The sequence below is a fragment of the Hyperoodon ampullatus genome, assembly GCF_949752795.1.
Source record: "Hyperoodon ampullatus genome assembly, chromosome: 11".
NCBI lineage: Eukaryota > Metazoa > Chordata > Mammalia > Artiodactyla > Ziphiidae > Hyperoodon > Hyperoodon ampullatus.
The window spans coordinates 98961846-98986986 of record NC_136924.1 but is presented as its reverse complement, the minus strand read 5'-3'; the positions used below and the strand labels follow the sequence as shown (position 1 = coordinate 98986986).

The 25141-nt window shown below is 54.5% G+C and overlaps 1 protein-coding gene across 1 annotated transcript in view; it reads left to right on the top strand.

Moving 5' to 3' along the window:
- The window catches only part of PRMT8 (protein arginine methyltransferase 8), a gene marked incomplete at both ends in the record, with an annotated part of 79561 nt that extends 60689 nt beyond the window's left edge, over nucleotides 1–18872 (top strand). Inside the window, 4 exons of the mRNA XM_079715126.1 lie at nucleotides 4307–4422; nucleotides 9596–9746; nucleotides 17906–18027; nucleotides 18789–18872. Coding sequence (XP_079571252.1) covers nucleotides 4307–4422; nucleotides 9596–9746; nucleotides 17906–18027; nucleotides 18789–18872 — 473 coding nt within the window. The remainder of the gene's footprint in view (nucleotides 1–4306; nucleotides 4423–9595; nucleotides 9747–17905; nucleotides 18028–18788) is intronic.
- Nucleotides 18873–25141: the final 6269 nt, after the last annotated feature.

Below are 25141 nucleotides of genomic sequence, written 5' to 3'. Positions count from 1 at the left end.
ACTATTATACACAGCTTCCTTTCTGACTAGAGGAGAAGCTGGAAGTGGCACCTGGTGGCACTTGCTCTGATTTTCTCTGAGGCAGTCCCATTTGCCCTAGCAGGGAAGCTCCAATTACTTGGGCCAGGGAAGGGAGGGATTATGTAGCTACAGGTCTCTCCAATGAAGAGTGAAATCTGTTTTCTGGTCTTTCATATTCCTGTCTTTGTTTTCAGTTTTATTATCTCCTCTGATATATCCATTCTGCTCATAAGCCCATTGGAAGAATTCTTCATCTTTGATATTGTGATTTTCACTTCCAGCATTTCCATTGGCTCTTTTTCATAGTTCCCATCTCACCGATGAAATTGTTCATCTGTTCATGCATGTTTTCTCCATTAGATTCTTTTTTTTTTTTAAATAGGCAGTCTCTCTCTACAGGTTACATTCTTTTTTAAAAATAATTTATTATTTATTTATTCATTGTCTGCGTTGGGTCTTCGTTGCTGTGCGCGGGCTTTCTCTAGTTGTGGTGAGCGGGGGCTACTCTTTGTTGCGTGTGCGGGCTTCTCATTGCGGTGGCTTCTCTTGTTGTGGAGCACAGGCTCTAGGTGCGCGGGCTTCAGTAGTTGCAGCACTCGGACTCAGTGGTTGCAGTGCATGGGCTCAGTAGTTGTGGCTCGTGGGCTCAGTAGTTGTGGCTCGTGGGCTCTAGAGCGCAGGCTCAGTAGTTGTGGCGCATGGGCTTAGTCGCTCTGCGGCATGTGGGATCTTTCCGGACCTAGGATCAAACCCATGTCCCCTGCACTGGCAGGCTGATTCTTTTTTTTTTTTTTTTTGCGTTATGTGGGCCTCTCACTGTTGTGGCCTCTCCCGTTGCGGAGCACAGGCTCCGGACGCACAGGCCCAGCGGCCATGGCTCACGGGCCCAGCCGCTCCGCGGCATGTGGGATTTTCCCAGACCGGGGCACGAACCCGTGTCCCCTGCATCGGCAGGCGGACTCTCAACCACTGCGCCACCAGGGAAGCCCTGGCAGGCTGATTCTTAACCACTGCGCCACCAGGGAAGCCCTGGGTCATATTTTTCTTTCTTTTCCATGTGTCTTGTAATTTTTATTAATGCTGGACCTTGTGAGTAATGCTGGACAGTAGAGACAGATGCATAATTTATGCCCAGAGAAGAGCATGCCTTTTCCTCTCCCAGGACATTAAAGTGGGACTTTTAGTCCATCTGGTCTGTAGTTATGGTAGGTCTGGGCTTTGTTGCTGCTTTAGTTACATTCATTGCACCATAACATGGTCCTTTTCAAGAGTTTGTTTTAATACATAAACTAAATTTCACAGGTCCTTCTGATGTTATTTTTTTTAATCCCCAGAAAATTAATTACAGTATTTCCTGCTGGCTGATGACCCTCACCCCCCATTCACTCATTCAATAGACAAGACAGAATTACAACAAAAGATTAACGTGCTTGATGTCTATCCTCTCCCATCCCTGCCTCGCGTTCGGTAAAGAAGCTAGTGGGAAATGAATGGTCAGCAGAAAGGAGAGAAAAGTCTAAGGTCCTGGATGATCAGTCATTGAATAACTGGAAGTGGGGCAGTCTGGCTGGGGAGATAAGACACGAATTAACCCCTAAGAAGAAGATAACGAAAACACGAGGCACTGTGAAGCAGGGCAGGCTTAACAGCTTGGGAATACATTCCAGTTAAAACGGCTTTATCTGTGGACCTCTACTGTGCCAGATGCTCTGCTGTAGGTGCTGAGGATACAGGAGGAGAGGTCCCATGGTTGAGAGTCGTTGGAGAAGGTGTCACAATGGCCATTTGAGACTTTAAGTCCCTTTGAAAGGGACTGGAAGGGACTTCGAAAATTATTTAGCCCAAGGATTTCTAACTGGTTGGAATTGCCTATGTAGAGGTGAAAATCCCAGCTCACTGGGGCGCACATCTGGAGATTCTGATTCAGTAGGTCTGGGTGTCGTCCAGGAATCTGTATTTTAAAGAGTGTCCCAGATGATTCTGGAACACAGAACCACGGAACCAAACTCCTCACTTTACAAAACAAACCAGAGATAAGGGGACTGATCTGCCACGGTCACACAGCTTGGATGGTGGCAAAGCCAGAGCGCAAACCACATAACGGCAGCAACCATTGTGTATCAAGGGCTTTCTATGGGCTAGGCACTGTCTTATGTACTTTACATACATTATCACATTTAATCCTCTTAACAGCTCTATAGAGTAACTATCATGATCGTCCTCTCCATTTTGAAGAAGAAACCAACTCTTTGGGAGGTTAAATTCTTGCCTAGAGTTGCACAGCAAATAAACAGCAGAGCCCAGATTTGAAGCCCAGAGCCCAGGACTTTAACCATTACCCACATAGACTCTTAGCTATCTGCCTAACTTTTTCACTGAATCTTAACTTAAAGCAGGGCTGGGAGAGGCAAAGAGCAGGTACGTGGCTGCAGGTCTCTTGAGAAGGGTTTAAACAAAGGCAGTGTGTTTTGGTGCATGTTCTATCTGGGTGAGCATGGACAGCTATTTCCAGATTCTAGAAGGAGGTCTTCTCTGAAGCATGTGCTGTTGACACACTTCCCCAAACATAGGTAGATTCAGTTGGGACTTTGGCACCAGCCTTGTGTATATAATGGGATATGATTGGCATCTTATCCTCAAGCCAGAATTTCGCAAGTGCTCACTCTCTGGGAGATGATTATTTTCTCGGCCTCTTCTCCCCGAGGAAGGTCTTTGTGTGCCCTTGAAAAGAATCTGAGTAAGGGCTTCCCTGGTGGCGGCTTCCCTGGTGGCGCAGTGGTTGAGCGTCTGCCTGCCGATGCAGGGGACACGGGTTCGTGCCCCAGTCCGGGAAGATCCCACATGCCGCGGAGCGGCTGGGCCCGTGAGCCATGGCCGCTGAGCCTGCGCATCCGGAGCATGTGCTCCGCAACGGGAGAGGCCACAACAGTGAGAGGCCTGTGTACCGCAAAAAAAAAAAAGAATCTGAGTAAAAGGGGCACAGCTTTCCCTGACCATTCACACCTTCCTCCTCCCACCCCTTCTCCTAAACACATGCAGGCTCATGAGTTCCCTAAGGTACCATTTGTTTGGTGAACATTTAAAAAAAATTTAATCCTGTAAGATTTTAGAGAAAGGCGTCTCTACTGCAGTGTATTTCTAAACCCCTCTGAATAAACAGACAAGTGAGATTTCAGCTGGCCAGTAACTAAAGACTCCGCTGAGACACTCTCTGCACTGTGGGGGGAGCTAATGGCATTCCTGGTTGCTGTCACAACGGAGTCAGTGCAGCTGAAGGATTAGGACCCAAGCCGGGTTTGAGCCCCAGCTCCACGGTTTCCCTGCTGTGGGATATTGGGCCAGATACTGCCTGTGAGCCGGATGCCAGCTTCTGCAAGCCCCTGTTTTCTCATCTGTCACATGGAGGTATCCTCACGGGGTTGCTGGGGAGATTCAGTGAAGGGTCTGGCCAGGGCTAGGTGATCAATCAACGATTACCATCATTTAAGGGTGATCTTGGACCATCAGACCTGCATTCATTTACTCTCCAACTCTGCATCCTGAATTCGTCCCCTGCTTAACGCATCTTATGAGCAGCCCCAAGGGGCCAAGGAGCACTGTTGGGGTGCTTTGTGCCCCAACGGGGGGATATGTCTTCTGAGATGCATCCTTAGAGAGAACATCATGGCCTCTCCTGGACCACTCCTGCCCCTGCCCCTCAGTTTTTCAGTTGAGAAAATGGAGGCTCAAAGAGGTTAGGAAACTTGCACAAGGGCCTGGCCAGTCAGTGGAGGTGCTGCATGCAGACTGCAGCCTGTCTCACTGAAAGCCCGTGTTTCTCTCTGCGGCTTGAGAGCTTCAGCTGGCGGGGCTGGGAGGAGGGAAAGAGATGGGCCTTGTAGGTGTGGAGAACGACTGGAGCAAAGGCTCCGGGGTAGGAATGTGGATGGCAGAGGGGGGAGTTCGTAGGAGACTCTGAGGCTCAGAGAGGCGGCAGGAGAGCAGGTCCAGAAGAATCAGGAATTTGGGTTCGAGTCCTGACCCTGTGGGAGTCTGGCTGTGTGACCTTGGAGACGTTTCTCAGCCTCTCTGAGCTTTACTTTTCCCAACCCTAAAGCGGGACCTGTACCAATGAGATGGTGTGAATGAGCGTCTGGCACATTGCAAAGCTCTCCACCAGGCAAGCAACTCTCCTGTCCTCAGGCAGGGGAACACGAGCGGCGCCCCCACCCTCTAGGACTCAGGAGGGTCGGGAGACTTCCGGGGGTCCTGCTGCCAGTCCTCACTTCTCGCTCTGTTCCCACAGGGTGGGAGAACGTCTATGGCTTTGACATGACCTGTATCCGGGACGTTGCCATGAAGGAGCCCCTGGTGGACATCGTGGACCCAAAGCAAGTGGTGACCAATGCCTGTTTAATAAAGGTCTGCAGACGCGGCTTGCTCGGGCCTGGGTGTGCGGGAGCCCGGCTGTGCCACCTGGATGCTTGGGCCTAGAGTAGAGGCCACGCCAGCTCCTGCAGGGCCCCAAACTGTGAGGCAAGGCCACCCTGGCCAGAGCCTCTGGCAGCCCACGGTGACCCGTTAAAGCCGGCACTGTCACTGAGCAGAGCTGGGGACAGAGAGCCACTGGACTCCACGTGGCACAGTTGGGGGGTGGGCGGTGCATGTCCTTTGGTGCTGTGAGGGGGGAGGGGTGTCGGGTGGGCTTGGAGGAGTATCCGGGGGAGGACATCCTGGAGGCTCAGGTTGGGGGGAGCCCCTCCATTCCGAGGGGGCTGCCCTCTTCGGCAAGAAATCCCACACCTCAGTCTGCTGTGTGAGCAGCCTCACGCCCGCACCTCTAAGCACACATCTGACCCGACCGCACGAAGCTCTCGTCCTCCTGGGTGCCCTTGCTGGTACGGGCCCTCACATCTTGTCCTCCAAGGCTTTCTTCAGCGCAGATGGAGAACAGCTCGCCAGCATCCTCTGCAGACCAGTCCTTACCCAATGCATTCTTATCACTAAATATCCAAACGTGCCGAATTTGCTAGGGGACAGATAAAAGCCCCCCGAGACCTCCCCTCCCCCCCAGCCCCTCCTAGAGGTAACGCTGTCCACAGGATGAGCTGATCTTTCCAGCCCTTTTTCTAAGTATCTGCATTTACATATACTAATCCACCCTGTCTAACGATGGAAAACTCTTTGATATTTCACTGCTTTTTTTAAAGTCTAGAAAGACATCCGTCTCATAGGCTTCAAGTTAATGCTTTAATCGAAGAATCTGGGTTCACTGTGTCCGTTGTCATCAGCCCTCCCAGCCCTCATCTTGCTGAAGCCCACCTTCCCGCCCTGGTCCTGGGCACCTCACTGCTTTTTCGGGAACTCTGGGTGGACGCAACGGGGAAGAGCCCAGGGGTGAGGGGAGGTTTCTGCAGGACTGATGCAAACGGCTGCTTTGTCCAGGCGAGAACGGTCCCTGGTCCCTGGTCACAGTCTTCCTGAGAAGAAACGCAAGCCTGGTCACCATGGCATTTCAAAGGGACCTCAGAGGACAAATAAAACTAGGTGTACCTCGGACAGGTCCCATCGATAGACACCGCCTCCCTTTTGCAACATCCTGCCTGAGGATTCTGGCTCCATGTCTAAGCCTTGGCCTCGCACCGAAGGGTTTTGCTGCTTCTTAACTCGGCCCTTTCTGAGTCCAGGCGGGGTTGATGAGGAGCAAACGTCCTCTTATTTCTTCCCACCAGCCCCTCTGTCCCCGAAGCCTCTCTCTCTGGCATCCCAAACAAGATCCAGCAAAGTACACCCCAAATAACTCACCCGTAGTGCAAAGCATTGCTGCCCATATTGTAGTATGAGTAGAAATCACCTGGTGCAATTGAATTTGCCAAAATGACGCACGGCAGCTGTATGGAACCGATGGGCGTCTGCCCATGGTGGCGTGGGGATAAGATTCCTTCAGTGTGCTTGGGCCCTGGGTCGCTCTCTGCCCCTGCCCTGCAGGCGTGGCCACGGCACTTGTGCACGTCCAAGGCTGGTCCCAGACTGGCCTGCTCCGTCCCCCGCTCCTTCCTCTCCCCCTCCAGCCAGGAACAGGCAAGGGCCTCTCCTTGGTTACACCTGAGTGCAGCCTGGGACTGTGGGTATGGGGTGGGGGCTGGAGCTCTGGGCCCTCCATGCGTGTCACCTTGCTTCCTGAGCTCTGAGAAGGGCAAGGACGGCTGTGTTTGCTTCTGCCACCAGGAGAGCCGTCCGTCAGCTCTCGCGAACGTGCTCAGCACCATCTTCCCTGGGAAAACACTTGCCCCTCCTCACACACTTAAGTGCTATTTTCATCGCTATTAACAGTGCGGCTTGTGGCACTTTATTATAATTAAGACTCTGTTTTGACCAGACTTCTGCTCTGAGACATCCATTTGTAACGTGATGTAGTGATGGGGACAGCCTCGGCCGGGGCCCCTCTGAGTCGCCGATGCCTGCGGAGCCCTGCGCCTGGTGGGGCGGCCTGAGGCCGAGCCGGGGGTCTCGCTGGGGTCTCAGAGATGCTGCGGCGGCGGCTGCCGAAAGAGAAAGCCTTCTGGCAAAGGGATCAGGGCTCTGGGGGCCAGCGTAATGCGTCTGCCTCTGGACACTTTGGGCCTGAGAGGAGGGAGGGCCCCGACCAGAGGCCTTTGTGTCTCTGAGGCCCAGTCACAGCTAACTCACCCACACAGCCTGCCTGTCCCCACTCCAGAGACCAGCAGTCTCCTCCCTCGCGCCCATTCTAACACAGATCATACTTTCAGTCGGGACGGTTTTTGTTCCTTCAGAGGCCCCTATTAAGATGCAGATGTCCATAGGACCTAGAGAACGCTGTCAGGGCATTGGTGGCTGACATTGGTTGATGGACATCTGAGACCCTATAGAGACGGAACCCCTGATAGATGGGGCGTTTCTGTGTGTGTGCGCGTGCGCAGGCGCATGATTGCTCTTGTGCACGCTGAGGGTGGTGAAGAAGTGAGGGGAAGACAGAGGAGAAAGGAACCGGGTCCGGGTGACTCACGGGGTCTACTTCCAGGTCCCTCTCTGAGTCCAGGCCAAGAGGCTTGGATATTTTTAGGTAAACCATAGAAAGTCGTGGAAGGCTTTAGATCCAGGGAGTAGCATAGTGTGAATGCATCTCAGAGAGATTAGTTGGTTGGTCTGAAGGAGAGGCCCGGGGAGGGGATGGGAAGGAGAGTCCTCAGGCAGGGAGACAGTTTTAGGAGAAGAGTGGTGCATGTCAGGGGTTACATAACTCACTGAGGGCGCGCAGACCGTAACGTCCAGAGCCCGCGTCTAAAGGGCTCCAGTCTAATGGTGGGCACGGGGGCAGAGGCGGTGAGACCCCTGAGATGAGCCAGAAGCAGGGTGGAAAGACCAGGCGAGGCCCGTGGCAGAGGGCGCCCGAGAGAAAGGGACGGGGACCTTGGAAGGAGCCTGGAGCCTGGCGGGCTGGCCCCAGTGGAGAAGGAGAGGATACGTCAGTGAATGCAGACAGCGCGGGCCCAGCCCAGTGGACTCTGCCGAAGCCCTTAACAAAATCACAGTTAAGCACAGCTGCTCTGAGAGTTTTTGGGCTGGAGGGACCTGCAGACACATGGCCGAGAGGGATGGCAAAGGTCATAAGCTGACAGGTACTGGGGCTAAAAAGATTTCCCCAACGGGGGCAATGGCCCAAACTAACAAGGGGACCTGTAATGAAGGACCCTCCCTGCTGCACTCGGGTCCCAGAGAAAAGGATTATGAGAGGGGTGTTGTGGGAGGGGCTTGGCCAGGTAAAGGCAGCTGGAGCCGGCAGAGTGCACTTCGAGGTCAGAGGCTGCTGGAAGTGGGTCCGAAATCAGGAGGGTGAAGGCGTCAGAAGTCATGACTCAGGAGAGGCAGTTTATGCTGGAGAAGAAAAGGTTTAGGGACCCACGTGAGCACGAGCGGGTGTTGGCTTGTTCCGTGGGTGGAAGTTACAGAGGCTGGTGTGGGCCCTGCTCGCTAGTTCTGAAGCGGGACCTACTGACTGGAGACATCGGGGAAGGACTGGCTGCCTGGTAGGCGGTGAGTGCAGTCTCCCAGGGGGAGTGCGGGAGCCCACGGCAGCCACTACCTGGGGATGCTCCCCAGGGCTCTTGCATTCTCGGGGTAAAAGGGGACTGGCTTTCTAACCCCATTGAATTCTGCATGCCTGACCTGCACTCAAAGGGACCTTTAGTCCTGTCCCCCGTCCTTGAGCTTGCAGAAGTGATGTCACCGACATCGAGGGCTCCCACAGTCCCCTGCACCTGCAGTCCCACCCTCTTCCCAAGCGACAGGTCAGAGGATGTCACAGCTGCCAGCCCGCACCGTAACAAGGCTCTGGGCTGGCTGGCTGCCTTGACCTCACCTGCGCCTCTGTCCACTGCCCCCCTGTGGAGACAGGACTTGGCTTTGCAGTCCCCAGGATGCTTTGCATCAGTTTTTCCTTTATTCATCCTAGAAACGTGTAGAGATAAAAGTCTCTGTCTCTTTGCTGCTCTTGTCTCCCCGCCGGAGACCCCTCTCTCCTAGCCATTCCCAAGATCTTCCATCATCCGGGTCTCAGGGGCGCCCCTGGGAACCGTTCCAGGCACACAGGTGTCTGTCTGGCCCGTACAGAGCTTTCAGGACAGAGGTCTCTGCCCTACAGCCCAGCAGTGGGAGGTTCTCCCTTAGACCTCACTGAAGGCGGTCTGGATGCCTCCTGGGCCTTGGGGGGCCTGCTGTGTCTCGCTGGAGCCGGCCAATGACGGGTCAGCATCCTTCACGCGGGAAGAAGAGCATGTTGCAAACCATTGTTTATGACTCCCGCTCCCCGCAAGACGGATGTGCAGCCACTTCCCAGCTGAAAAGGCTAGAATTATGAGTTCCTTGTGTTGTCCATTCCTAGCTAGAACTGAAAAATTCTCAGCCCTTATTTCCCCGTTTCATTTTTTTTTTTAACTGTCTGGGCTTGTGATAAATGGTCAGCTGACTTCCCCAGGCTCAGTCCGTGACTGTGTGGGCTTGGTCCTCACTCCTGAGATAATACTCCATCCCTCGTATTGCTGGGAAGGGAGTCGTCAGGTCTGCGGGCATCTGGGAGGGCTTGACAGGGCACGCACTGCTGCTTTGATTCAGTAGGTCTGGGATGCCCTCCCCTCCCCACCCCACCCCTTGGAATTTGCCCCCAGATGGTGCTGATGCTCTCCTCCGGGGACCACACCGTGAGAACAGCTAGCTGCACTAGCGATGCGGAGGGGGACTGCTCTGAGGATATTTGGGTTGGGTTCGCGGATGCTCTAATGCTTCCTCCTCTCCTCTCCCCTCCCCCGCATCAGCACTCATCCCCAGAAGATTTACCTTCCTAATCCTGTTGTCCTCAGGCTCTGACTCAAATCTGTTTGCAGCATCGCCTTAGCAGACTCCACCCTAGAAAGGACGGAGGAGGTCATGGGGAGGGGGGGTGCCTGGGAAGTCCCCCCGAGAGCCATGACACCCTGGGGAGTGTGCCATCCATAGTCTCCTTGGGGGATGAAGCTGAGGATGGCCCAGACCCGGTGGAGGCACTAAGGGTCCGCATTCTCTCTTCTCTGGGCTGCAGGAGGTGGACATCTACACGGTGAAGACGGAGGAGCTGTCCTTCACATCCGCCTTCTGCCTGCAGATACAGCGCAATGACTACGTCCACGCCCTGGTCACCTATTTCAATATCGAATTTACCAAGTGCCACAAAAAAATGGGGTTTTCCACAGGTGAGCCTTCTGCGGGCCTTCCAGACCCTCCTGGCCTCGTGCCAAGGCTCTGTGGGGAGTGACCTCCCCGGCCTGGACGTGGGGCAAGGGCCGGGGGCATCAGCCAGGGGCCCTCACTTAGCACCTCCTAAGCCTCTCCAGCCGTGGAGGAATCGCACGTCCCCACGGTTTTGGCTGCCCGAGGAGAAGGTAAAAAACGTGTGGCTGGTGTGGCCAGAGCTGAGAGCAAGTGTCGGGTGGGGAGAGGCAGACGTGGAGGCCACCTTTCAAATGCACGTTTGTTCATTTAGTGTTTCCCGAGCCCCCTCTGTGTGGGCGGAGGATACGGAGGGGAATAAGATCTCTGCCCACTGCCACGCCTCATGACAGACTCAGCGTCTGCTTCCCTAGGCTGCAGCCCGGCTGTACGTCTCCTTCCTGTCTTCTCAGCTTCTGTCCGTCTTCATTAGGTCCCTGACGTGCTCCAGACTCCTTCAGAGGTGCCTCATTGCCTGTAGCAGATAAGCCCAGATTGCTTAGCCTGGTAAATGACAGGGGGTTGGTCCCCTGACTGGCTCCATCCCACTTCCCCAGCCTCATCTCTCAGCACCCTTCGCGCTGTGCCTTCCACCCCACCCCTTGGCTGCTGCTCACGCAGCCCAGCACACACTGGCCCTGCAGCTCTCTGCGCCCAGGCATCTTCAGTCCCTCGGCCATGGCCTCTGCACGCCCCAACCCCTCGTCCATTCAGAGGGCAGGAGGGTCTTCTGTGACCCCCTGGGGCCACTGTAACCAAGTATTCCTCATGGTTCTGGAGGCCTCTGGAGTTTTCTCCTGAGGCCTCTCTCCTTGGCTTGCCAACGGCCGCCTTCTCGCCGTGTCTTCACACGGTCCTTCCTCTGTGCTCACTCCTGGTGTCTCTGTGAGTGTTCTAATCTCCTTGCTCTACAAGGGCACCAGCCAGATTGGATGAGGGCCCACACTAAGGGCCTCGTTTTAACTAAAGACATTCTCTCCAAATACGTTCATATTCTGAGGTCCCGGGGGTCAGGGCTCCAGCACATGAATTCTGGGGGGAGATGATTCAGCCTATGGCAACTCCCCCATCCCTCTCCTCACCTGGCCACCTCTGGCTCAGGCTGCATCTCTCAGCTCAGGTATTAGGATCCCCTCCATCCCTCTAGGGTCAAGGTTAGGCCTCCTTCTTGGGGCTCCGTAACATCCTGTGCTTATGTCTGTCATGGCCATGCTTAAAGTGATACGGGTGCAGTCTAACAAAAAGATAACAAAAGGGTCTAAAAAGGGGCATAAAAAGTTAAGGAAAAAGACCTCTCCCCCATCCATCCCAATCCCATGCCTGAGAGGCATATTTGTTAACGATTTATTTCGTAGCCTTCCAGAAAATTTCAGTGGTGCACAAGCAACTACATACCTATATACACTTTTTTTCTTTTTATTTGAAATAATTATAGACTCACAAGAAGTTGCAGAAATAGTACATAGATTTCTCTGAACCATAGACCCAGCTGCCTCCGCTGGTGGCATCTTCCGTGACAGGAGTACGACATCCAGCTACACTTTTCTTGAAAACACAGGTCGGCTCGCACCATAACACACTGCCCCCTGCTCCCTATCTTTATTTAACCATATGTCTTGGAGATGCCGCCATAGCCGCACGGAGATATATCCAATCTCTTTTTTTTTAAAACAACCCCCCAGGATTCCAATGTAGGCTGTGCCATTATTCACTGAACATTTCCTTCGTTTTCTGCAGACCTGGGTCTCCCCACTGCTGGGCTCACATCTCATTAATCTCTGCCTTCCTAGCTCCTCCCAGTGGGGCGTGGCTCCGAGATTTCTAAACAAATCTCTGTTCAATGCGTTTGTGAAGCTAGGGTTCCTGCCCTGAGCATGTGTTCATCCTGACCACTCATGGGAGGTCTTCCTGGGAATTGGGAGCTTGGCGCCGGGGCTGAGTGAGCGTGCATGTGGCAGGGATAGGTGAGTTCTACCAGAATTTGAAGATACGATTGTTCACTTCCGGAAGCCATGGCATCAGTGGTCCTCTTTCACGCGGTGACAGTGATCCCACTTGATCATGTTTAGTCCTTTGTCTATGTTGCCCAGTTTTCTGACACCTTATTGATGTATTTTACATCTATACAGATGAACGACACTGGGTCTGTAGATTTGTTTTCTTGTGATCTCTCTCTCTGACTTTGCCAGCAGAGTAATTCTGATCTCATAGAATAAGTTGGGGAGTGTTTCCTCCTCCTTTATCTGCTGGAAGAGTTTTTGAAGGATCAGTGATATTTCTTTTTTAAATGCTTGCTGGAATTCCTTAGTGAAGGCACCTGAGCCTGGAATTTTCTTTTTTTTTTTTTTTTTTTTTTTTTTTTTTTTTTTTTTTTTTTTTGCAGTATGCGGGCCTCTCACTGTTGTGGCCTCTCCCGTTGCGGAGCACAGGCTCCGGACACACAGGCTCAGCGGCCATGGCTCACGGGCCCAGCTGCTCCGTGGCATATGGGATCCTCCCGGACCGGGGCACGAACCCGTATCCCCTGCATCGGCAGGCGGACTCTCAACCACTGCGCCACCAGGGAGGCCCTGGAATTTTCTTGTGGGAAAGAACAGACAAGAGACTTCACCTAATCCCTCACAGAAGGGCTTTTTCCAGAGTTGGTGTCTCCTGACCATCAAGACTAGGGTCTTCTGGTCTCCATCAGCCAGGCCAGCGCTGGTGCCTCCTCATCCTGGGGAAGACCAGAGAGCCCCGATCCGGGTCACTGTCAGCTGCTACCCTCCCTACGGGAGCAGCAGACAAGCTTATCTTCTCAGTGGGTGCGCAGGAACAGCCAGCAGGAGGAAGGGATATTTTACCTGGGCCTTGAAGGGTGGGTGAGACTCAGCCTTGCAATGGTGAGGATTGGGGCAGTGAGGGCTGAGGAAGGGCCCGATCGAGGACGGTGCCTGTGACTGGAGGCCAGGGATGGAGCCACGGTGGCTGGCTCTGCTTCCTCCATCCCTGGGTGATGCCTCCCCCAGGGCCCGCCCTGCTGCAGGTGATGGGAAAGTCAGGGGGCAAGGGTACTCAGGAAAGAGTTCTGTGTCTCTAAAGCCTGGGCTCCAGCCCCGTAGCTCCAGGATGCGTTTTTCTTTCCCTGAGATGATCTGTTTCCGGTGGATGACAGTGTGGTTTTGGTCCAGCATGTAGCAGACGTCTTTACCATCTTGGCCATCTTTACCAGCTGGCATGGCTTTGGCAGTGGGCTTTACTCAGACCCTCTGCACTCTGACCAGCAAGGAAAGAATATTTCTTCTTTGTTTTTTAAGGACCTCAGATGCACAGAATTAGATTAATCCTAATTCGTGGTTCATGACATACTACCATCATTGGATCATGCACAGTTCACTTTTTGCTTACTTTTTAATTAATACAAGGGACACCTGTGAACTTGCCACCTAACTCAGTAATAGATTGTAAATAAAGTGTTATTAATTAGAATGTAATAGTAACCAGAATGCATTATTAACTAGAAGGTAATAATTCTAATGATTATTAGAATGTAAATACATTAGTTAATATCAAGAGATAGACTATTGTTAATTAGAATGTAAATATTAACCAGAAATACATTATGAATAAATATAATATGATTATGCTTATAATTAATAAATGCAAGTAAAGTAATTCAGAGTCCCATAATAAATCCCGGTGAGCTCACCATCTAACTCAAGGACTTAAATACTACCAATACCTTTGCAGCTACCGCTACCTGGATGGTCCCGTCTTATCCCCTCCCCCCACATCGCCTCTAAACGAACATTATCCTGAATGTTCAGTTCCTTATCCCCTGCTATTTTAAAAAAGTTTTATCACGCGTATGTGTAGGCCTAAACAAGGTATCGTTTGGTCTCAGCTGGCTTTGAACTTCAGGCGAAGTGCAGCCTGCTGTAAGCGGCCCCTCCCCATCGGCCCCCAAGGTTTGCAGCTGCTCCGGGACACCCACGCGAAAGCACGTCACGGACTGTGCAGCTTGGAAACAGTCCCCGTGAATGGTGCTGGTGTCTGCCTGCTGCGGCTCCGGGCAGAAGCCGCTGCAAACGGGCACAAGCACCCAGGGCTCCAGGCTGTGCCAGCACAGCTGCCCCGCCCCTTGGACACAGCCTCCTCGGAGGGCGGGGTAAGAAGTGGGAACTGGGCCGCCTGGGGCTACTGCTGCAAGGGCAGTACCCAGAGTAGAAGCAGGCCTGCGCCAAGTCCTAGTTTTTCCAGGAAAAGCCGCAAGGCAGGGCGATCAGGCCGTGGAGGTGCTCTTAAGTGAGCTCCTTTCCGGGCCTTGGGCTCATTATGAGTGAAATGACATGGTTGGACCTCGACTGCCTGGCAGCTCCTTCCCAGCTTTGCCACCTGTGACACTGAGCCATTTTCTCAGGTCAGAGAAGCTTCTTCATGCATAGTCTTGAATTCTCCGAAAAGCCTGTGAACCCCCCGGGGAACAGAATTACAAATTTACAGCTAGAAAAAGTATTAAATTCCAGAAAGAACTACCAGCCACTTAGCCATTGGGAAGAGAAAGAGGAAGCAGGATTCCACTCTCTCTCCAGAAGCACCAGGAAAAATCTTCCTGTGAGAGGCTCCAGCCATTTGTTCCTGCAGCCCCCTGTGCACCCCACCTCCATCCTCAGTCACAGCTCCCACTGGACTTTATGGCCAGCTACCTGAGTGTCTTCTCACTTAGGCTGCAGGATCTCAGGGGGCGAAGCTGCACTGGCTGCTGTTCCCCACATTTAGGACCACATCAGGCACATGGCAGGCATCCTGAGTGGATGTCTGCTGAATGAATGAATGATTGAATGAATGCCTGAATGAGTGAATGCATGCGTGAGTGAATGTATGAATGAGTGAACGAATGAATGCCTGAATGAGTGAATGCATGCATGAGTGAATGTATGAATGAGTGAACGAATGAATGCCTGAATGAGTGAATGCATGTGTGAGTGAATGTATGAATGAGTGAACGAATGAATGCCTGAATGAGTGAATGCATGCGTGAGTGAATGTATGAATGAGTGAATGAATGAATGCCTGAATGAGTGAATGCATGCATGAGTGAATGAATGAATGTGTGAATGACGGTATGGTCATAATGAGGAAGCCTGAAAGCCACTTACACTATCTTGAGGGTTGTAGTTGGAGCGGAGCGGGAGGGAAAGGCTTGTCCACTGACCAGAACTCTGGATATGGTCCACGGTGATACTGAACGCTCACCCTTGTGCACAGCAACTTTCTGGAGAATCCCTAGAACATTCCAGACCACGACAATGAGGCAGCACCGCTTTACAGGCCAGAGCCATAGTTGATGGATAAATGAAATGATATACCACTTTCCACAATGACTAAATAACCACCTAATGCAATGGCTTGGCAATACCCTAACCTGGGCCTGCTGTGTTACAGATAAGGGGACCATATAATTCATCTTTCAAATGAGGACACTTTGAGAGTGAAAGGGAGAGCTACAGATAATCACACCAGGAAAACGGTCCTGGGCACAACCGGAGGCTGGTCATGCTCAGTGTATCCTTTCCCCTTCCCATCACCTATCCTCACAGTCCCTTGGGAGGTAAACTTTCTGCAGATGTAGAAAATGAGCCCCAGGGTCACAGTGCAAATGCATGGCAAAGTGGAAACTGGACACTGGGCCTACTGTTGCCTAATTAAATGTCCCTTCCACTGATACCCACCCAAGAGATGTATTAGATGTAAATGATTGAGTCTGCACAGCAACTGGCTGTGTATCTACACCACCTGGGGGGAGACTTTTACGTCTTGGCAAGCCTGCCCCCATCTCACATCCCAGAATTACTGAATTCACATCTCTAGGACTAGAGTCAAAACATCTGAATTGTCATCAACTTTTCCTGGACACCTTGGTGGAGAACCTGCATTGAGAAAACTGCTTTAGCAATGAGTCCGTGGACCCATCGTGGAAATGAGATGTTTGGGGAAGTTCTTAACCTTTTGATGTTGATGTCAAGGGGAAATATCAGTCTCCTCCCACCCAAGGTGGGTGTCTTTTGGGGGACCAGCGTCAGAGGTGGACTTCTGGGCTTGCTGGCTGGCAGAGCTGAGCCAGTGAAGTCTCTGGAAGTCTCACAGGCATCCGATTAGGAGGCAGAAGGTAGCTGCTGGAATCTTCTTGCCTGAAGGGCTTTAAGAACAGGAGACACACCTGTCTGGGTTGGCGTGGGTGGCAGTGGGGGTGGGAGCGCTGTCAGTCATACGCTGCCATCCTCTGCACACCCCGGAGATGATCTTTTGACAATTCGTTTAGATGTCGTTGGAAGGGAAGGTGCTGGGAGCAGGTGGACTTTGCCTGTGGACCGCAGTATGCCTTGGAGGCCAGGAAGGCTGGGTGTGTTTGGGGATCCAGGATCCGAGCGGCACAGACTCTATGTTCATGATCCTCCTTCAAGCCCTTCCAAATCCTCAGGCTGCCTCCCCTCCACTAGACCTTGAGTTTGCATCGATTTCCTAAATGCACACATCGAAGGCTACTCGAGTATCCAAACCACTGACATTTGATCAAGCTAGTTCATTGCAAAGGACACAGACAGGCAGACTCTTCACCACCATTAAAATAGATCTTGGGGTCTGAACGATCTTGGTCTGACGGGGCATACAATAAATCCCCAGTCGGGCTGTGTGTGCACTCCTCCGGGCTGGACCGCAGGTGTGCATACAGTCGTGGGACAGTCCCAGTCCTTCCTGTGATTAAAACTCTGCCTTCTAGTGATTCTCAGGGCCTAGCCTTTGTTCTGCCTCCAAAGCCATCTATAAGGCCACATATAAGTCTTTCCATGTGACAGCCTTTGAAGTATTTGAAAGGCACTTATTACACCCTCCCTAAGTCTTCCCACCTTTAGCTCTGGTCCTAAGCAAAGAGGGAATCAGTGTTAATGAGTCCTGAATCCTGGTGGAGGGAGGGAAGAGCCTGAAGGGCATGAGGAACTGACTGTAAGACGGGTTCTTCTACAGCCCTTAGGTTCCAAAGCTGCAGTGTCACCGAACACCTCTGGGTACCTTGAAGCGTCACAACACGCCCCCTCTGGGGCTTTCTGCCGTTGTTCATTTATTCGGTACTCACAGACCTAGCAAGGGTGGTGATGGGCTCTGAGGATAGAGCAGTAAGCAGACCCCGGCCCTCACGGAGATTGCAGTCTTGTGGAGGACACAAACACGTAAAAAGAGACAGAGACCGTTATGTAAGGGCATGACAGCCACCGTGGCAACATAAGCCCAGGGTGCCCTTAATCCAGCTGGGTCAGGCAAGGCTTGCCCAAGGATGTGACCTTGAAGAATGAGGAAGGGAGAGGCTGGTGATGAGGGAGAGAAGAGTGTCCCAAGGACGGCTGCTGCTGAGGAAGGGGGCCCATAAGACAGGACCCCTCGTCTAGTTGTAGAATTTGTAGTGTGCCCAGAGGGATGGATGGGATTTCACGGCAAATACAGGGGAGGGGAGGTGCAAGCATCAGTCAGTGTGGCTTTGGATCATGCATGAGGTGTGAGCTGTGGATTAGCGTTGGGTCCGTGGAATGAGAATCATTCCCAATTTCTATTCATCCAGGTAGGAAGGCACAGCTGAAACCCCAGGACAGGCCTGGGCCAAGGGAAGTAGGATTGGCTTTAGGACAGAGAGGCAGGCAGGGAAAGCTATGTGTAGGCCTGGGGTGTCAGTGGAATTGGCGAAACTGGCTTAGCCGTGGAGTTGGCATGAACAGTGTCATTTAAGGGGAGATGGGACGCACCACCCTCCAGATCTCTCCCCTACAATGTCTGAAAGTCTTCACTCTGCTGAACTAATGAAAAACAGTAGCGTTTTGAGATGCGTTGTGTTAATGCCGCCCCTTGTATGGCTTTGTAATATCAGCTTGTTTCTCTTCTGATCCCCAGCGAAGACCCGCAGTCCCGAGGGGGTGGGGCCTTGACCCCGGGAGGAGGCCCTGGGCTGAGCAGGATGTCCTGCGGGCTTGGAGCAGGCGCAGGGGCTGGGTGCCTGACCCAGTGAGAGCGCTTGCTGCGGTGTTCAGTGAGTCCCAGAGGAAGCCCAGCAGCGTCCGCGCGGGGTCCCGGCCCCTCTGAGACGTCTTCTCTAACCCTCCTTCTCATCCTTCAGCCCCTGACGCCCCCTACACCCACTGGAAGCAGACTGTCTTCTACTTGGAAGACTACCTCACCGTCCGGAGGGGGGAGGAGATCTACGGGACCATATCCATGAAGCCAAATGCCAAAAACGTGGTGAGTGCTGAGGCAGCCTCTGTGAGGCCGGGGTCAGAGAGGAGGAGGGACCCCGGGGGCCAGCTTCCAGGGAGCTGCCAGGACCCACTTGCCCGGGAGGCCTGGCTGCCCTGTGCACAACCAGAAAAGTTACAGGGGAAGCAGTAGGAAGGCGGGTTTGGATGTGACGGCCTCCTTAAAGGACTCCAGCCTGGACCCCTTAAGACTGGGGAACTGGAGCCTTACTTTAGGACACCCTGGGCACCCTCCCAGCCTTGAGGACAGCTTCCCGCCCTTGGTGGGAGGTGTTTTGAGAACAGAGGCTGTGGCCATGGACTTTGCCTCATTTAGGACCAGCTGAGCCAGGAAAGAACAGTGTGTGGTGGCTTTTGGAAGACCAGGTTCGCATTCCTCAAGCTGGCCTGGGGGGCTGGAGGCCGTGTGATTCTTTCTGAGCCCCCTGGAGTGCGGGCACGTGCTGGGCAGGCGCCGAGGGTGCTCCGAGGCTTCCGCCCTGGGAGACTCAGCCGCCCCACTTCTCCCGGGGTGAAACCAGAGGGAACATCTGTGTATTCTAACAGGAAGGACTTAGGTTAGAAATCAAAGGCCTTCCCGTGAGGGTAACGAGGCACCGGAAGAGGCTGCCGAGGACTGTTGGTGGGGAGTGGAGTCCTGAGCTGGAAAACCCTAGCGGCGCAGAAGCACCCGGCCCTCTGCCTGCGGGGAGGGGGGCGTTACCCGCCTCCTTCCGCGCTGATGCCCTGGCTTCTCCTTCTTTGCAGCGAGACCTCGATTTCACAGTAGACTTGGATTTTAAGGGACAGCTGTGCGAAACATCTGTATCTAATTACTACAAAATGCGTTAGCACACGTGGGAGGCTGCAGAGAGCGAGCGAGCACGGAAACTCACCTCCATCTGAGGCGCCGCCACAAGGGACCCTGTTTGCAGGACTACACGCTCCAAACCGGAGTCTGACACTCTGCCCTTGAGCTTGGTGAACTCAGCCGGCCTCCTGAGGGCCCTGCCACTGGACAGAGGGCCTCCAGCTCCTCAGCTCTGCTCTGGGGGCCCTTCTCAGAGGCTCTGTCGTCCCGACAGAGAGCCACGGCCAGCGCGGCAGCCGGGCCCCAATGGAGGAGTCCACGCGTGTCCCCATCGTCCTCCTTAACCGTGACTCTCAGATCTTCAAGTTTTGCATGCTGCAGGCATCTAGGACAGATTGCTTCACTAGACCCTGGAGACTAGCGTCTTTGATAGCATAAGCCAGACTCTGTGCGTGCGGCGGTGCGCGTGCGCATGCGCGGACAGCATACCTATTAGTTCCTTTACCCGGCGCACTGGTATGTGCTTGCCTATCCAGCCAAGCGGTAACGTCTGTGTTCATCCAGGGCTGTGTGCGTGTGTGCGTGCGCGTGTGTGCGTAGAATATATATTACTCTCAGAGGAGATTCTGTTGCTTTCGAATAGGAATTTGTTTTGTGATTAGTTCTCCCTCTTCCCCACCCCTTCCCAGCTATGAAATGTCCTCTGTACTAGCTCCGGTCTCCTTTTGACTAGACTGTGGCTCCGAACCCTGGACATAGGACCATGCACTCCGTGGGCGCTCAATAAATGCACATGAGAGCGAAGCGATGGGGCGGCTGTGTTCTCGATGCTCTGGGCGTGGTGGGGCGGCGCGGCGGGAGGAGGTCAGAGGCCACAGTGGAACAGAAGATGCAATCGTGCCGCTCCCAAAAGGAAGGCAGCTCCTTGGTAAAGGGAGCCTTGCAGCTAGGACCAGTCCAAGGGCTTCTCCCTTGTGACCCTCAGGGGTGGCAGGAGAGTCCTGCAGCTGGGGTGGGGGGACATGAGTTAACCTCCAGTGCTCCAGAATGGGAGGCGAGGTGTAGCCTGGAGAGAGGCCAAGGTTGGGGCGGGAAAGGCTGGGAGGGTCCAGAGGAAGCAGGAGGTGGTGCGAACTCACGGTCCTGGGCTGCTAGTGTGAGACGAGGGCAGGGTCTGAGGGCAAGGCCGGTGGAGGCACGGGCCAGGGCGTGGTGGTGGACAGTCTCGTTCCTGCTCTCCCTCACCCCATTACTGGCTGCCTCGGTGGGTGTCTGCCCTGGCCTGCACCCTCCTCATCAGTGGGACCCCCACCCTCCACGTCTTGAACAGGGCACCCACAGAGCCCAAGTGAAAGAACTTGGGTCCTGGAGGTGACATCCTAGGTCCTACGGAAGCTCCCTTCCCAGAGTGGTTGCTAAATCTCCAGTTCCCAAAACGATTTCTGCCCTGCCACCTCTACCCCTGTAGACTCTGGTCCCATCGTGGAGAGGGCAGAGCCGGATGGGGACCTGCCGGGTCAGCAGAGGCCTGGGATTCTTCGAAGGCCCAGAATGTTCCCTGCTTGGTAAGGAGCAGAAGGTGTGAGCTCCTGCAGGGGCCTCAGGGAAGTGCCTGGTGACCCCTGATGCCCTCCCGGGCTGGAGAGAGCCCTGGGCAGGCAGAGCTGGTCCTCCAGCAGGGCTGCCTCATCCCATTGCCTGCAAGTCACACACTGTCATTGCATTTGCCATCCGGCTCCGAGGGACAGGTGTGCCCTGGACCAGGCAGGGCCTCTGGAGATCTTTACCTGTCCCCGGTCCCCACCTTGCTGCTCCAGGGCTCATCCGCGGCAGGAATGAGATCTCTGTGGTCGGGATGATCACTTGATGAAAAGATGGGGCCTCACCCATGGGCAGGGACCAGACCAAGCTGCCTTGAGGATTCAGTTGCCGAGGAGCCTGAGGGCTGCCTCTTTGGTGTGGGAAGGAGCGAGCCAGGCTGGCCTGTAGGTGGGTGTCCTGGGAACGGCAGTGCCCAGGAAAATGACAACTGACTCCAGTGGCGGTGGCCCCTGCCCTTTCATTGCCCTCTGGCATCTGTGTACATGTTGGCTTCCCCGAAGCCCTGGGAGTTGGGCACGGAGGCCCTGCCCACATTGGTAGCTGAGCCTCTGGGGCCCGGGGGGAGGAGGAGTGGGGTCCTGGGGGAGCTGGGCCCCCACCTCCACACCTGCTCACGGGTCCTCTCCTGCCCTGCTCAGTCCCCTGCATCTCCGGCTGGGGAGGCCTCTCTTTGTAGCTAGAGACAAACACAGTGCAAATCGTGGAATGCTTTTGTCCACATGCTTTGGACAAGAAAAATAGAGAAACTTAATCGGGGAGAACAGTGAGTGCGTTACAAGAAGGAAGGGGGTTGAGGAAGGACGGGGGGTCCCCCAGAGGGCACACGAGGGGAGCCCCTTAGTGGGAGTCGGGGAGCCCCTGGATTCTGCCCATCCCTGGGCAGGGAGCCCATCCAGCTTTGGAGAATTCCACCCATGGTCCACAGGGCCAAATCCCACATGGCCACCAAGAGCCAGCAAGGTTGATGACCTTCCGGGAGCTCTGGGCATTTGGGAGCTGCAGGCGTTCCTGACACCCCTGGGGGCCGGGAGGGGAGGCCCAGGCTGGGCAAAGGCCTGGCAGTATTGCGGGCCTCTCCAGCCAGAAGATGAGAAGCGGGCACCCCCGCGGCCTCACCCGGGCCTCGGGTCTTCAGCACCTGCCACCCTGGCTCCCTGCTCTGCCTGTGGGCTGCAGGAGTGAAGTCTGGAGAGTGTGGAGGAGCACCTCCACCACGGCCCCCTCCCTCCTGCCCGCGGCAGCGCTGCAGTGGGACTGTCATCTCCCCTGATTCAGTGGGAAATAAGCAGTGTCTGCTTTGAGCACATTCGCGATGGGATAAGGGCTCAGCTCAACAACAGGGATGCTGCGGAGACCACGTCACTCGTGAAAACTGTTTTTCCCTGACTCTGCTTCTTTCTTTTTTCCTTCCTTCCTTGACTGTACCCGACTCAGTAGTGACTTTCTCTGTGTCCCTCTCCTCCCTCTCTGGGGAATTTCTCCCTGCCATCCCACCCCACTTCTCCCCAGGCCTGCAGCCGCGGTGCCCCTTTCGTGGTCTTATTTGGCCTGGATAGTTCATGGGCCCCTCTGCGCTTGCTCTGAGGTCCACTGCAGGCTTGGACTTCCCCGCTGGGCCACAAGCTCCAAGGGCAGAGATCTGCCTCCTTCTGCTGGAGTTTCCCCTGGACAGAATGGGGGTGCAGGTGGGAGGGACAAGGCAACAGTGGACCAGCTTGACTCCCACGGAACGTGCCCTGGAACTACTCAAGGACGCCCAGGCTCCTGTCCCTGCGATCTGTGCCCCTCGGGGGATGCCCATCTCCCCTTTGCCAGGCCCTCCCTGGTCCTCTCTCAGCAGCCTTCCTCTCCTCTGGGCACCACACCTGGTACTGCACCGATAGGCCCAGCGAGGTTCCAGACCTCGGTAACGGGACGAAATTAAGCCAGACCTCCCAGCCCATCCCCATGCCTCAGGGTGGTCGTCTGGTCAAGCGCCTGCCCCTGGCCTACTGGCCAGTTCAGATCCTTGGGCTCCTGCCCTGCCTCGTCTCCCATCTGTAAGTCCCAGGTCCCACACAGGACAGGAGCTCCGTCTTGTTTTCACAAACCCCCCTCTCGACTACTTGGAGGGTCCCCAGCCTGGTTTCTGGAGCCCTCTTCCTAAAGACAGGTTTTTCTGGATCCCTGCTCCCTGGCTGGCGTCTTGAATGGCACCTCCCTGCATGCCTGGTTTCTGAGCGCAGCCCCACCTGTGAGGCATCCTACCTTACACGCTTGGGCGTGTGGAGCCCAGACCCTTGGCCTGTGGTCCTGTGACCGCTGGGAGGAGTCTGGCTTCCTGGGGATGGGAGATCACCTCACACCTGTCTGACCACACTGGATGTGCCCGGCTCACGTCCAGAGCCTCCGAGGCCACTCTGCCCCCATCCTGTTGGAAACAGCCCATATTCAGCTGAGACTCAGACACAGCCTGCTCAGTGAGCTGAACTTGAGCCAACAAACATGTATTGGAAACAGCATGGGCTCCAGGCACTGGTAACAGAACAGAGTCCGCAGCACCGTCCCTGCCCTTGGGGCTCCAGGTACGCACTGCGGGCTGGTCAGTCTCTGGGTGAGCGGGGCCTGCGCTTGCCCCAGAACTGAGAAGCGGGGTTCCTCAGCCGTCCTCCCTGACCACCCCACCTCTCCCCCGTCCCCTGCAGTCTTGGCCCCCTCAGCAGGGGACACAAGCTGTGTCCAGGTGGTGGTAGGGGGCCTGATCTGCTCTAGAGAGAGAGACCCTGCTGAATGTCCCTGCTCTCCACAAACTGCCCACGGCGGCCCAGCCTGTCACTTTCAGAGAAGGCCCGGAGCCCTTCCCGTACCCTAGCGATAGGTCATCTCTCACCGCAGAAGTGAAAAGGGTCTTTACCAACCTCTAGGCTGTAGCCAATGACTCGGCCTCAAGAGAAGCCAGAGCACACGGGGCAGAGGAAACCCCTAGGGTGCTGGGTCAAGGACCCAGGCCCATGCGATCCCCACCTCCCAAGGCAAGCGTCCATCCCTGGATGACTCTGCCACATGACGCAGGTTTGGAGCCAAAGGACCCGGTCGAATCCCAGCACTGGCGCTTAACTAACCGCATGAGTCTGGGCCACGTAAGACTGAAAGGAGGTAACACGGATGAAATGAAAGAACTAGAAAACACGTTTGGAAATGGAAAGAAAGTACAATGGAAGTTCCAGTTACGGTTACTATAGTGATAACGTTTCTGCCTGCATTCCAACCCTGTCATTGAGAAGCATGGCTGGGTGCCCGCGCCTGAGGCCCACGGGCCTCTGAAGGCCCTGGGGGAGCAGCAGGCACTGCCATCCACGGTCAGCAGCTGGCTAGGCCCTGGGGCTGCAGGCTGAGGCCCCAGGTCCGGGGACAGCACTGCACGCGACACACGTGTAGAGTTCTGCCAAAAGCCTTGGGCAGGAGTGGCCTGCTTTGTGGCTCTGCTCATTAGCTCATTAAAGGCTTCCCACGTGGCTTGCTGAGGTCTTGACGTTTGTCACCCAGCCCTTTGGCAGGCAGCGACCGCCTGGCACCAAGACACATGTGGCCTTCCATTAGAATGAAAAGCTCCTCAATTACTGAGACGCCACAGCCCCACCTGGAGTGCTCTGGGCAGGGCCTTCCCTTGTGGCTGTCTCTACCTGCATTTCTAAGAACCTCCTGGTGACCTTGAGGCCCAGCTGACCTGGGGACTGAGATGCATCCTGGAGAAGCACAGAAGGAATCTGCAGCCTTCACTTCACCTTGAATTCAACTCACACTGCTTTTCCCAGGAAAAGTCATATTTGGTTTGGGTCAATAACATATTCAGTTTCTCTAATGGGGACACCTATTCTCTTTGATGGCTAGAGTGAGAGGCTCAGAAGTACATTCTGGAAACCAGCAAGAGAGAGGAGGCGGGGACCAATAAGACCCGTCAAACCCATCTTGACTGCAGTAACAGCCACAGAAATGCTCCAGAGCTGTCTGGCTATACTGAACAGTAAATAACCGGCCAACACTCCACTGTCATAAATCGTCATTACTGTGACAGAGGCATGTGCCACTACGGCGTGGTGAGTCGGGAGAAGAACAGAACAGGAGGGTCCTTCTCTGTGCTCAGGGCCAGGAGTGCGTCTCCCAGGAGAACACCTATGCGGGAAGGAAGGTGTGATCACCAAACGTGGAAGACCTACCTGGCAGGGGAAGGAGACACACTCCCACCTGTTACCTGGAGGTGGCTCCCAGCTTAAGCGTGGGTGCTGAGCCATCCTCAACACAGTGGCTCCGGTTCTGGTCCCAGCTGGACCCAGGAGAGCTACGTGAGAAGCCTCTTCCAATTTCCTCATTCCATAAACTTGTCACGGTCCCTCCTGGGTAGCAGACCCTATGCCGGGCACTGGCAATAGAGAAGAGAACAAAGCAGGCGCCAGGAACAGATGCTCCACAAGAGGGATACATATTACGACTGTTAGGGGACTGTTAGGGGATCAAGAGAGCCTCTCTGAAGATAAGACTTTAAACGGAAACTTGAAAAAGCAGAAGAGGAAGGGAGAGGAAGGGAGAGAGAGGTAGGGGATGCGTAGGCGGAAACGGCAGGTGCAAAGGCCCTGCCCAAAGGAGTCCACACAGGGAGGCACGTGTGAAAAGAAGAGCAGAGAAAAGGAAAAGGCCGGGGCTGGGGGAACGGGGAGAAGGGAAGCTTGGG